Source organism: Ochotona curzoniae, unplaced genomic scaffold (genome assembly GCF_017591425.1).
Source record: "Ochotona curzoniae isolate NIBS_2020 unplaced genomic scaffold, NIBS_Ocur_1.0 contig_66, whole genome shotgun sequence".
Taxonomy (NCBI): domain Eukaryota; kingdom Metazoa; phylum Chordata; class Mammalia; order Lagomorpha; family Ochotonidae; genus Ochotona; species Ochotona curzoniae.
In genome coordinates, this window is record NW_024466512.1 from 19753626 (window position 1) to 19768117 (window position 14492).

A 14492-nucleotide genomic window follows, 5' to 3' on the forward strand; every position below is an offset into this window, starting at 1 on the left:
TTAAGTTTTTGAAAACAGATAAACAGATTACAAAAGTAAAAATGTGAAACTTTAAACTCAAAATGAACCAGTTTTAAATTTGTCTTTGGCCTATTTTAATCACCTTTCTGCAACCTCTCAATGGTCTACTCTCCAGGGTTACTGCTTCCTCCTTCTCCAGAGTATCCTATCCACACAGCCACTACAATCCAAACTTGGCACTTTGCAAAACACAGATCTACCTCTCCTTAGCCTCCAAACTTCCCATTTCTTCAGCCCCTCCTAAGCATCCATAATTAATAGCTCCTTGTTTTCACATAAATATCTGTAGCTGACTATTAAGTCTGTGAGTTTTATATTTAAAAAAGTAAAATGAAAAAACTTTAAGAAAACTCAGAACACACATACACACACACACACACACACACACACACACACATATTTGGAGCAGACAGGCTGGTCAGTCACGCCATTACTCCGGTCCCTAATGCCAGCTGTCCCAGCTCGTTTCCAGTTTTCTTTTTCTCTCCTTGTCTGTCCAGAGTTTTGAAGAAATAATTTCCAAAGCTCACCTGTATCAGGATTCCATTGGATCTTTTACTATAAAGCATGCTTAAGGGAAGCCACCCAGATTTCTGAATAACTCTGGCAGCTCCTACCCACACTAAGATTTGAGAATGATGCTCTAAAAGTCTTCCGGGTTTTAGTTTTTGTTCTCCCTACAATCACTCTCACAGCAGCAGCAAAGGTTGTGACTAAGTGAGTATGAGCAGTCATTTTCAGAAGCCAGTGGTAATTCAAGGACTGCTGGCCCCAACGGACTCTAGAATTCTAGACATTCTCCAGGTGGGTGCTGTGACATAGCAGTGTAGGCCAGCGCTTGAGACCCTCACATCCCACATCCAAGAGCCTCTCCTTCTGACCTGGCTTTCTGTTAGTGCAATCCAGGAATCTAGCACATGATAGTTCAAGCGGTCAGGCCTCTGCCACACATGCAGGAGACCCAAATGAGCTTAGGCTCTTGGCTCCATTCTGGTCCAGCCGTAGCTGTCACAGGCATTTACAGAATCAACCAATGAGTGCGAGACCACCATCCTTCTTTCTCCATTACTCTGCCTTTCAAGTAGATGAAGATTAAGTTTTAACTTTTTTTTTTTTTTTTAGATTTACTTATTCAGTTTACTTGAAAGAGTTATAGAGAGACAGAGAGACTCCATCTGCTGATTTACCCCCCAAGTGATTGCAGCAGCCACGGTTAGGCTGGCTCAAAGCCGGGAACCAGGAGTTTCTCCTGAGTCTCCCACAGGGGTCCTAGGTCTTGAACTGTTCTCTGCTCTCTTCCCAGGCCATCAGCAGAGCTGGATCAGAAGCAGAGCAGCTGGGACTCAAACTAGCACGCATATGGGATGCTGGCACCACAGTAGAAGATTAGCCTGAAATACCACAGCCCCAAAATAAACATTTCAAAAACATTTTTAAATGAGATCATCCTTTCAATTTCTGTAATTATTAATCCTTGCTAAAATCCCACCTGGATATGTTCAACCTGAAAAGCATAAACTGCACTAAGCAATTAAATCATACTGTCTATCTCAATTGGATTTTAGCATTACAATCCAGACACTAGGTTCTTTTTAACTGATTTCCTTTATAGGCCAAATAAATGTACAAGGCTAAAAGCACCATCTCTGGGACCAGAGCTGTGGGGTAGCAGGCAAAGCCACAGCCTGGAATGCCAGCATTCCAAATGGGCACAAATTCCTGGCCAGGGTGGCTCCACTCCAATCCAACCTCCTGCTAGGACTTGTAAAAAGCAGAGCAAGCAGGCCCAAATGTTTGAACCCCTGCCAAATAAATAAGTAAATCCTTTTTAAAAAGGAAGGATGATTTAACACTTGACTTTCAAGACATCACAGATTCACACAAAGTGATTTATCAAAATGACAAAATCTAAAACAAGGACTCAGGAACACTTACTTGTAAAGATATTGATCCGCTGTCTTTAGTTTTACTTAGGAAGCTAGAGATGGATAAATTCAAGTCAATGCTGCTGTTATCAGCAGTGGACCCAGTGCCCGAGTCAGTATCATTTTCCTTTTGATTTTCAGACTCTAGGGGTGGTGCATCTTCAGACTTTGGTAGAGCATCTACAGCACCCCTGTTTTCTGCTTCCTCAGAGTTGATGTTAATACTGGGTATTAGAACGGGTGTGGGTTCACTGGGCTGTGTAGCTGCAACAGTAACCTGAGGGTCTGTTTTAATTGGCACTTCCCCTGAAGCTCCCAGTTGCTCAGCGTCCACCTGAGCAGCAGCAACAGGAGCATCCCGAGTTTCACTGCCTGAAGCCTTCTGCCCAACATTAGTCACAGCACTTACAACCTCTATTTCTTCAGCACTACTTGATTCTGTAAGTTCCTCTTCTCGATTTGTTCCTGGTTCCTCATTGGTCTCCAATTTACTCTCTGAACTTTCATATAACTGTTCCTTTCTTTTGTCTTCTACAGAGTTCTGATCTAGCTCACTAATTTCAACTATATCTTTAATAGGAACTTCTTCAGCACCTCCGGTATCAGAGTCCTCTGTGGGCTTATCAGTTAATTTCTGGCTGACTTCAACCACCTCTTCTCTATCATTTCTCTGAATCGGCTCAGCATCGCTTTCAGCTGCTTTCTGAACAATATCCACTGCCTCATGTGTTCCCATAATGTTGCTTTTATCACTGACTCCATTTTTTTGAGTTCTGTCATCTTTTCCCAAGTATTCTTGCGTATCTTCTTTTGTAGGTCCAACTTCCTTACCAACTGCCTGATCATCTGCCTCTTTTTCTCCAGTCTCCTGAGAAACTAACTCAACTGTTGGAAGAGCAGTATCTTTAATTTCTTCAGATTTTAAAAGTTTATTTTCAAATATCTGTTGCTTGTCCTGATCCCTTTCTTTCTCAGGACTGTGCTCAGTATTTGTTTCTGAAGTTACCATTCCATGATTCTCTTTTCCTTCAGTGACTGCATTAATGTCCACAGTTTCCTGGTCCTCTGCTTCATGAGAATTTTCTAGCTTGGGTCTCTTCTCCTCTCTCCCATTCTCCTTGATTACTACTGTTCTATCATTCAGGTCAGTGGCCACTTCTAAATGGACATTATGATCATGTTCATTAACACCCTCCATATCCTTTCCAGGTTCAGGAGTTGTACGTTTTTCATCAAGAATTCTGCTGCTGAATTTATCTTCAGTAGTTTTGTGTTCTGTTTTCTCTGAGACAGATTCCAAAATACAAGCATTCTGTGAAAGTTTATCTTCTTCAGAGCTGGCGATACTAAGGTCAGAGGAGGCACGCTTACTTGTAGGTATTGGCTAAAAAAGGATTTTATACATTTTTAGTGTTAGAACATGATGTTGCAATAATAACCAAAACAATGTTAGTACTTATGATGACTTAATAACCTTATTCAGGAAAACTATAAAAATAATTTAAAGAATTGATCATTCTTAACAGTGTATATCATGGAGCAACAATACTTTGCCTCTTTCTCCTAAAAGTAAAGGTTTTACATTGCCACCCAGGAGCTAATTCTAGAATATGGGTGCAATCGTACTGTCAAAACCCATCTCTAAACATAATTAAGTGAAAATGTCCTTTCCAAGTACTGACCAGAGAATTTTCTGTTTCTTCATCATCATCTTCCTCTTTGCCATCTTCAACTTCCTCTGTTACTTCAGCCTTGGCCTCTGCAATCAGTTCTCGGATAGGTTTGTTGGAATCAACAGTAACAAAGGGATGCTGTTTATTATTAAAAAGAACACACTGAGTGATGACCAAAACACCTGCTCCTACAATAAGCTCCAAACATGTAAAGTATACATTCTTAACTAGTGAAAATATAAACACATGAGTAGGAATAATATAAAAAACTGCATAGGTGATGCTCCCACTGCGAAGCTGGCACACCTCATGGGTGCGATTCCTGTCCTAGCTGTGCCATTTCCAATTTAGCTCCTTCCTAATGGCCTGGGAAAGCTGCAAAAGATGGCCCAATTGGTTGGGCCCTGGTCATCCACATGGAAGAACCAAAAAAGCTCCTGGACCTTGGCTTCTACCTGGCCCAGCCTAGCTACCTGGAGAATGAAGTCAGTGGATCTGAGTTCTAATTCTGCCTTTCAAATAAGTAACTTCAGAGAACATCACATCTGTAAAGGAAAGGAGTCACAGCAAAAGCAAGCACTGCCTGCAACAGGATACATTTTTTTTTAAGGACTGTGAAACAAACTTACCAAAAATGGTATAATATCCTACCATTATACCATTATATACCAATAGGCACATGTATCTTCTGTATGCTATAAGATTCTATAATCTAAAGTTTGTGTTAAAATCAGAGGTTTCAACTTTTATTAATTATTAATCTAATTAATTCATCTACATATACCCAACACCTAGTGTCTTTACAGACTACAGCCTTCAAAGGTGGGGGTACTGAAATCAACTAAGTTAAGAGGCAAGGCCCTACTGCACGGAGCTAGGCAATCTTTCTTGCTTTTTTCTCTCCAGATAAAAAGATTAGAACACAATATTACAATGCAGGAGTTGTACAACAATCCAACCTAATAGTAATGGCCTCAGGATTTGTAATTCTATTTGTCTATTAATATTAATTATTTGACAAAATTAATATTACAAATCCTGTTTATAAACCAAATTTATCTAATTACTGTAACATTTTTTCAAAATCAAAATTTTCCTAATATTTACTATAAAAGACAAAAATTATTACTTCACAGCTCTGCTCTCAAGCTGCTTGCTATCTAGTCATTACAGACATAGCAAAAGGAGTGTTAACTAAACAGAATCAAAAGTGCAAGTGGAATGAATTACAAGTTGAATTCTTGCTAGTAATGACACCATGTTCATAAACCAGATGTTAACTACTAGCATGTATTTCACTTTCAAGTAGTAACTCAAAACAAAGTGAACCAACTGAATGAATCTCAAATTGCATTCTTTTTAAAATGTTAAAATAACTACCATTTCTTGTTGTCATACTATCCTTATCTTACCTGCAGAAGCTGAGATGTGTTCCACCTAGCATCCACATTCTTTTCCAAGCATTTCTTAAGAAAGTCCTTAAAATTTGAAGACCTTCAAAATAAATTTTAACAATGACATTCTATTCTTTCTTATCATTAAAACTGAACAGAAATTCCTGGTAAGTCATATTTTATTATGTAACAGTATTAAGATAAAATCTTAATAAAAAGATTAAGATTTTGTAAAATGTACTTATTTGTAAACACACACTATATATGTAAGTAGATATAGTAACTGAAATAAAGCCATAGTCACAAGTATATAAATCACAAACTAAATTTCACAAAAATGTATCAGATACACATACACTTAATTACAGTACAAAAAATACGTTTCTGTATAAAAATACAGAACTCAGATCACTCACATTTTTAAATATATAAGAAAAGCTAGTTATAATTATATGGAACATAGGTTTTGAAAACATATAATTCAGTTTCCTAATTTATACAGTCTTTGCATCATGTATTGAAATTTAAATATTTTTGAAAAACTTGAAGAGTAAAACTTTGCTTTTTTCTTTTTTTTTTTTTTTAAAGATCTTACTATTTTTATATTTGAAAGGCAGTTTCAAACAGAACTCCTTCTGTCCTCTGGCTCATTCCCTAAATGGCCACAATTGCTGGAGCTGGGGCAATCCAGAGCTAAGAGCCAAGAGCTTCTTCCAGGTTCCCACATAGAAGCAGGGGCTCAAGAACCTGAGCCATCCTCTGCTGCTTCCCCAGGCCACAGACAGGGAGCTGGATGGGAAGTGTAGCAGCCAAGACACAAACTGGCACCCCTAAGATACCCACACTACAGGGGGTGGCCTAGCCCACTATGCCACCGCTATCAATGTAGGGGTTTCCCCAAGCTTTGCTTCTTAAAAAATGTGTTTAGAGTCCAGCAATGTGATGGCAGCAGGTTAGGCTGCCACCACTTCAGACTCCAGCATTCCCTACTGAAGTACCAGTTCAAGTCCCACCTGCTCTGTTTCCAATCCAGCTCCCTGCTAATGTGCTGAGAAGGCAGTTGAAGATTGCCCAAGTGCTTGGGTACCTGCCACTGATTTGGGAAATGCAGATAGAATTCCTGTTTTGGCCCAACTGCAGCCATTTGGAGAGTGAATCAGTAGATGAAGAAATATTGGTCACCTTCTCTTCCTACCCTCTTCTGTAAGTTCTGCCTTTCAAATAAATGAAGGCAAAAAAATAACTAAATAAAAAAACCCCAACAACCAACAATAAAAACACTTCTGTTTAGAATAATCTACCATCTTGATGGCTGTGCCAATGTAGGAGGATCTGATTTTGCAATTTTTAGCAGCACTCGCATTGGATTTAATTCATGATGAGGTGGTTCTATCTCAGCCATTTCTATTAAAGTGATACCCAGGGACCAAACATCAGCTTTGTAGTCATACGGTCTGTCCTTTGATGTCTCACACATGACTACTTCAGGAGCCATCCTATAAAGACAAAGAACTGAACATTATTTAGTGTAAGAACAGTTACTATAAAACACATAGATAGTATAATGAAGTATGTGAATAAAGTAATCTTATCAGTTATTACTCATTAAATTCATAAAACTGAATACATACCAATATGGTGTCCCAATAAAAGAATCTCTTCTTTGAATTGTCCTTGTGTTTTTAGCTGATACTCCAAAATCCGCTTGAAATAAATAATCATAAAAAAAAATTAATGATAGCCTTTAAGTATAGTGCACTATATCATAGGAGGCGTTAGAAAAACATTTCAAGTCTTGAATAAGTACAATACAAAAAGGACTCCTCTAATAGCCTAATCTTAGCCATTCTCTCCACTAGCTTCCAAAAAAAAAAAAACTGCTAAAAAAATATCACTTTATAAATCTTCACATGATAAATTCTTCAGAATTGATAACAAAAAATAGTAACTTTAAAATAGACCAAAGTCTATCCACTTTGAAACAAATGCCAATTAGCGCTATATGTTGCAATTAAGTTAACATTTTTCCAACAGTGTGAAAAACAGAAATTATGTCTGAGTAATCTTTATAAGGTTTAGATCTTTCCAATTTCCTACACAATACCATTACAAAGAAAACTATTAAGAACTTTGTTTTCTGCTTTAAATTTTAAAGAACAACAGCATAGTTTTATCTGTTATTAACAACTTTCTTATTTTTATTTATTTATTTGAAAAGCAGAGGAGCAGTAATCAGAGAGGTACAGGGTGTTAAGCTACTACCTGCTATGCCAGCATTCCATCTGAGCACTGGTTGCTGAGTATCAAATGTTTGACTTCCAATAAAACTCCGATAACATACCAGGAAAACAGCAGAAAATGGCACAAGTATGTAGGGGTCTACCAGCCACATGGGAGAAGTGAATGGAATTCAGCATTCTAGCTTTTAGCCTGACCATTGCATTTAATGTAAGAATAGTCACTAATACATAGATAGTATAGTGAAGTATGTGAACAAAATTATAGTAATCTCATCACTTTGGAAAGTAGACCAGAGGATGAATATACCATTATCTCTCTGTGTCTCCTTCTCTTTTTCTAATTCTGCCCTTCAAATAAATACATAACGAGGAAGGTAGGAAGAAAGGAAGGAGACACAGACAGATAAGTAGAGACCTCCTGTCTGCTAGCTCATTCTCCAAATGCCCATACTCAGGGGCCAGGTGCAACCAGGAGCCAGAAACCCAACCCAGGTCTCTCATATCTGTGGCAGAGATCCCAAGATTTCAGTCATCATCATCTTCCTCTCAAAATACACAGTAGCAGGAGCTAGAACTATATACAGAGCCAGAGCTCAAACCCACACACTCTAATATGGAATGCACGTGTCCCAAACTACAAATTTAAAAACGTTTATTCTTTTTTATTTATTTGAAAGACAAAACAGCCAACAGAAAAGAAATAAGGAGAGATAGCATCCATTTGCTGGCTCACTCTCTCAAATTCTCACAACAACCGGGGCTGGACCAGAAGCTCCTTCCAGATCCCCTGTGTGGGAGGCAGGGACCCAAACTTGTGCAATCATCTGCTGCCTCCTAAGTGAACTAGCAGGAAGCTGGATCTGAAGCAGAGGCAGAACTTGATCCCAGGTAGTCTGGTAAGGATGTGGATATCCCAACAAGTATATCATGTTGCACCAGAATAAGTGTCCCTCCACACACACACTCACCTGCTAAACTCTAGCTTAGAAATCCACTGAAAACAATTATCTTGAAAGCTAAATTTTAAAAATATTTTTCTTTTTTTAAAAAGATTTATTTTATTTTTATTGGAAAGGCGGATATACAAAAAGGAGAGACAGAGAGGAAGATCTTCCGTCCAATGATTCACTCCCCAAGTGAGCACAATGGCCAATGCTATGCCGATCCGAAGCCAGGAGCCTCTTCCGGGTCTCCCACACGGGTGCAGGGTCCCAAAGCTTTGGGCCGTCCTCGACTGCTTTCCCAAGCCACAGGCAGGGAGCTGGATGGGAAGTGGGGCTGCCAGGATCAGAACCGGTGCCCATATGAGATCCCGGGCGTGCAAGGTGAGGACCTTAACCACTTGCACCACTGCACCGGGCCCAAAATATTTTTCAAGAAATATTTCTTTTGCATACAAGCTATAATTCTTTAAAAATTTTGATACACTTTTAAGAGATTTATTTTGTTTGAAAGGCAGGTTTTTACAGAGCAAAGGAAAGACAGAAACAGAGATCTTCAATCCACTAGTTTACCCTTCAAATGGGCAACAATGGCAGAAGCTGAGCCATTCTGAAGCTAGGAGCCATGAGCCTCCTTTGGCTCTGCCATGTGAGGGGAGGGGCCCAAGTATTTGAGCCATTCTCTACTGCTTTCCCAGGCCCTCAGCAGGCAGCAGCATAGAAAGTGGATCACTGGGCTCAGCACGATAGCCTAGTGGCTAAAGTCCTCATTTTGAACATGCCAGGATCCTATACAGGCACCTGTTTGTGTCCTGGCTGCTCTACTTCCCTTCCCATGCAGCTCCCTGCTTATGGCCTGGGAAAGCAGTATAGGATGGCCCAAAGCCTTGGGACCCTGCACCCACCCTGGAGGCCTGGAAGAAGCTCCTGGCTCCTGGCTTTGGATCAGCTCAGCCCTGGCTGTTGCTGCCACTTGGGGAGTGAACCAGCAGATGGAAGATCTTTCTGCTCTCCTTCTCTCTGTAAATCTAACTTTCCTATATATGTGTGAGTGTGTGTATGTATATACATATATATATATATTTTTTTTTTTTAAGTGGAACAGTTATGACTTAAACCAGTGCCCTTATGGGGTGCTGGCACTGCAGGCAGAAGCTGAGGCTACTATACTACAGCATCAAACCTATATAAATTATACTTATAAGTAATTCAAAATTTAAGGGAAATAATTGTCCTATAAAATTATTAATTTTATAACAAATAGAAATAATCAGCTAATTATTAATCAAAAGAGTAAAAAAAAAAATAATGAACTTAAACACCATGACAGAATTCACTTTGTAATGTCAAGTTTTCTAAGTGTTATGCTTTAATAGCTGCTCACATCTGCAAAGAGCAGAAAGCAGAAAGCATGTTCCCCCAACAAAACAAAACAAAGCCACATGTGAACCCAAAGGGTCTTCTATTTACACATGAAAATATCAAATTAACTCATTTCTAAGGGGCAGAGAGAAAGAGCCAGACACAAAAAAGGAGTGAGCTCCCAACCTTTGGTTTATTCCCCAAATGCTTGCAGTGTCTGGGGTTAGACCAAGACCAAGGCCAAGGCTGAGAGTCATACCTTCAATCCAGACTTCCTGAGGGTAGTCGGGACCCCTTCTCCTGAATTATCACAGCAGTCTCCAGGCTATGCAGTAGCAGGAAGACAGACCCAGAAAGGAACCAGACCCAAGCAGTCTGTATAGAACACGGGCGTCTTACACCCAGCATCTGAACCACCAAGCTAAACTCTGAACCCCAGATATTCCTTTTAAACTGAAGGTGCTTTGTTAGTTTAGCCAAGTTATTGTATGAGTAAAATAGAATGTAAAATTACACAAGGGGGTGGGGGGCCAGGGATCTTAGGATGTAATCAGGGCACAACTCTGTCCCCTAGCGCTGATGTGATCTGGCAGCAAGGAATTAAACAACATCCCGCCCCGACCACACCACTATCACAAGAGGGAAAGCAAGGGCTTTTTCCTTTTTCCTTTTCCCTCACTCATCCCCTCCCATATCACCCCACCCAAAGATCTGCATAAGTCTGCAATCCCCTCACCTATGTAAAAAATATTTAAAAATAAATGAAAAATTTGGGGCCCGGTGCAATAGCACAGTGGTTTAAGTCCTCGCCTTGAACGCCCGTATGGGTGCCAGTTCTAATCCCAGCAACTCTACTTCCCATTCAGCTCACTGCTTGTGGCCTGGGAAATCAGTCGAGGACGGCCCAAAACTTTGGGACCCTGCACCCATGTGGGAGACCTGGAGGAAATTCCTGGCTCCTGACTTCAGATCAGCTCAGCACCAGCCGTTGCAGGCACTTGGGGAGTGAACCATCAGACAGAAGATCTTTCTCTTTGTCTCTCCTCCTCTCTGTATATCCACCTTTCCAATAAAAATAAATCTTAAAAATAAATAAATAAATAAATGAAAATTTTTAAAAAGCTGCAAATGAAAGGGGAAACACCACTAGGCATGAATTTTGGAGATAAAGACAAAAGACAAAACTGAGTTTACATTTTTATATATTATATTATAAATTTAAAATATTCACGAGTATTAAATCTGCATTCACAAATTTTAAAAGAATTAGCTTTCTACTTTTGAAAATAAAAATTCATCTTTTCCTGCCTTTCTTTTAAAGTTTCTTTAAATTAGGTGTCTGGAAGTTAATGACTATTTATCCAAGCTCTGTTTTAAAAACTTGGATGGACAGTGAAGTCAAAACCAAAACCAAAACCACAATGAGTTATCAGCTCACTGCTCTCAGGAAGGCTGTTATCCAAAAGACGGAAAGTAGCAGATGAAGGTGAGGGCGAGGACGTGAGGAAATGGGGACTCCGCTAGTGGGAATGTACATCAGTACAGCTGCCGCGGAAATCAATAAATCAAAAATAGACAGGCATATGATACAGCAAACCGCCACTGAGTACAGCCCCCAAAAGACACAAACACACTGCAAAGAGACACCTGAGCCACTATGTAGAGCAGCACTGCTGTGAACAGCCCAAAACAGGGACTCACCAAGGTGACCATTATCGGATGAGTGGATAAATAAAATACGATATATATAAAAAAGATGGTAATTCTGTCATTTGCATCAAAATGGATGCAAGTAGAAAATACCATGTTGAGTGAAATAAGCCAGACACAGAAAGACAAATACTGCATGTTTTACCTTATATACAAAAGCTAAAATTTAAAAAAAAAAAGCTTGGTATTTATCAGTATTCCTGTAAACATAGCTTTGTTACACTTTGCTTTATATCCTTGTCCGGTCAACAGTTAAGGATGATATATTTCTATAGTTTTAATAATCTGATTATTTTAAAACCTACTGTATATAAGTAAAAGACACCTTTCATCATTATTTATACCCTTTACCTATATTCCTGATGAACTAGTTTTTTGGTTGTTGTTGTTAAACTCTTTATTTTGTGAAGCATTAAACCTTTGACTAAAACATAAATTAAAACACATTACCATAAAAATTAAGGCAGAAAGAAAAAAGAGGAGAGGGAGAGATATGAGTATATTGTTAGAATTCTACCTATGAACTGTACTAAATTTGTTCTGTTTGTATTATTAGTACATCTCTTCTCTTTGTATTAACATGAGAACTACGTTATAGTGATTATGGATTTGCTATGACCGAGAATCTCATGCAGTAATAAATTCCTTTTAAAAATGTACAACGGATAGGCTGAAGAAAGGCTGAACAAAAGGATTCAGGAAATGACAAAAAATATGTTAATGAAGAAAAGCTAGGCCATTTAAAACAAGGAAAAAAACCTAAGTGGAAATACTCCATGTTTCACATATTTGAGTTATAGTAAAACAATATTAAACCACATTAAAATAAAAAGTAAAAAATCTCAGAGCATAAATTCAAGTGTTTGAACAACTTACCCAATTTAATATCTCCATCTAACGTAAAAAGTATGTTGCCAGCTTTGAGATCTCTATGGATGATTTTATTATCATGTAAGTAGTTCAATGCTTCTAAAGTCTGTTTGCAAACTACTTGTATTTGGGATTCTGTTAATGGTCTCTCGAGTTCTATAAGAACAAAGTAAACAATTGTGCATTTTTAAACAGCAAAATAGCTGGCTATATTCCTTTCTGCATATATCATTACTGAAAGCTCACACAGAATTTATTTTTAACTAAATATCTAAAAAGATTACTTTCCTGACATACTATATTCAATCTTGCATTTTAGAGTTTTATTACAATTACTCAATAATATAAAAATACAATTAAGTTGAGCACTTACTTTGCTGAACTTCACTCAATTACATAAACATATGAATTACTTTGTTTTATTAAATATAAGATATAAACAAGAAGAATAAAAAGGTATTTACCAAGCATCACAGCATCTACCGCTCCACCTGCACAAAATTCAATGAGGATCTGCATGCAAATAAAAAAGCATGTGTCTAAAACTACATTGAGTTTCAGTGGTTTTTCTTCATAAGCAAAAAAGAAACAGGAATAGCTATTAAATATAGAATATGGAGACAATATGATAAACATTAAAACTCTGTCTAAAGAGTTAGAACCCTTAAATGACAATATCTGAGCACAAAGAGAACACATTGTGGAGGTATCTGCATTTTTGTTAATCATTTTTAATAACCCTGCTTAACAGGTACAGATTTTCTCCTTAGTCTAACATAATACACTCATTTTATCATCACTGATTTTTCTCATTTTAAAGCAACTACTGTGATTTGAGTGATTAAATGTGTTTTTTAACTTCAACACAAATAAATCCTGAAGTACATGTATAGAAACTTACAACAAAATACATACACACAAACAAAAACTTCAGACCCCAACTCAATTATCATTTACTTATCCTCTGGCAAGATAAATAACACCACATAGCTCTCCCTCAATCTTTATAATAAGTGTAACTCTATATTTATTCTGATTCTTTAAAACATCTATAACATGTTCCACTAAAATATCCCTTACAGTTCAACTACGTTTATGTAAGTTTTGATTGAAAAACTTATCTATTAAAGTGTCTAGTTTTCATTGCAATCTAGAACTCTTAACTATTTTAGATTTCACATTATCAATAATCACATAATTTTCTCAAACATTGTACAATATGTAGCTACCTGATCTATTCCTATGTACATTTTCTTTTTCATAGAGGATTGTTAATTACCAATTACTTTCAAAATCATTGTTTAATTTGAAATGTAGCTTAATAGGTGGATTGTGTACATAAGTACACAGACTCCCAAAGGTTAAGTTAGTTACCCAAGTTCCTGATACAGCTACAAAAAAACAAACAAATAAATAAATAAAAAGAACATGTGCTTTTGACGTTCAAGGAAGTATTTCTTTACTTGTTATCTCTCTCTAACACCGCTTCTTCCTTCAACTGGACAATCTTAAATTTTGTTTTAAAAAGTCCTCTTGATTGAACTATACTGAGACAGGAGGTTAACTAATTATGTTAATATTTTGTTTCCATATATATATGTGCCTCTTTGCAATATGAACAAAATTGTACATGTAGCTTTAGCCGCTATACCTATCATTATTCACTAAAGTTCAGCCTGATCATATACAACATTTAATGTATCTAGTAATTTATTTTGTTGCATGAGTTATAAAAACTTTAGAATGAAACTACAAATTCAAGAAAAACAGTTTGAACACTTAAATTTTTAATTACAAACAAGGACATATACTTTTATATTTTAAGAAATTTAATATCGTTAACTCAGTTTCCCACTTGGGCCCAAGAACAAACAACTGTGATGAAAATGATACGTGAGACATCAACCTGAACCAATGCTAGGCCTAAGTAAATTACACTGTAACAACTTCCTTATCAGCAAAGGAACTCTTATTCAAAAAAGGTAAGTAAATAGAAAAGGTAACATAAAAGAGAAATCACAAACTCTTTAAGACAATGCATTTTGGTTACTCCCACAGAGCAACAAAACACACTCACCCAAAGGTTGTTTTCATAATAGAATGCATCCAGAAGCTTGACAATATTTGGGTGATCACAAGATGCTAATATATCGATTTCAACCATATAGTCTTCAAGCTCTTCTTCAGATTTGGTGTCAATCACCTTTGCAGCAGCTAAAACATTGGTCTCTTTATTCTGGGCCTAAAATTAAACACATTTAAAATGTGTGTACATTTTGTTTTAAGATTTATTTATTTTTATTGCAAAGTCGGTTACACAGAGAGGAGCAGACACAGAGAGGAAAATCTTCCATCT

General features: G+C 37.5%; 1 protein-coding gene across 2 annotated transcripts in view; it reads right to left on the reverse strand.

The window, feature by feature from the left end:
* SLK (STE20 like kinase) overlaps positions 1–14492 on the reverse strand; it is a 58189-nt gene that overhangs the window by 24525 nt on the left and 19172 nt on the right. For both annotated transcript variants that reach the window (XM_040992161.1, XM_040992160.1), the window contains 8 exons: positions 14214–14378; positions 12601–12649; positions 12143–12292; positions 6645–6717; positions 6315–6509; positions 5032–5113; positions 3629–3757; positions 1957–3330 (listed from right to left, as the gene is read on the reverse strand). In XM_040992161.1, the coding sequence (XP_040848095.1) occupies positions 1957–3330; positions 3629–3757; positions 5032–5113; positions 6315–6509; positions 6645–6717; positions 12143–12292; positions 12601–12649; positions 14214–14378 (2217 nt within the window). The remainder of the gene's footprint in view (positions 1–1956; positions 3331–3628; positions 3758–5031; positions 5114–6314; positions 6510–6644; positions 6718–12142; positions 12293–12600; positions 12650–14213; positions 14379–14492) is intronic.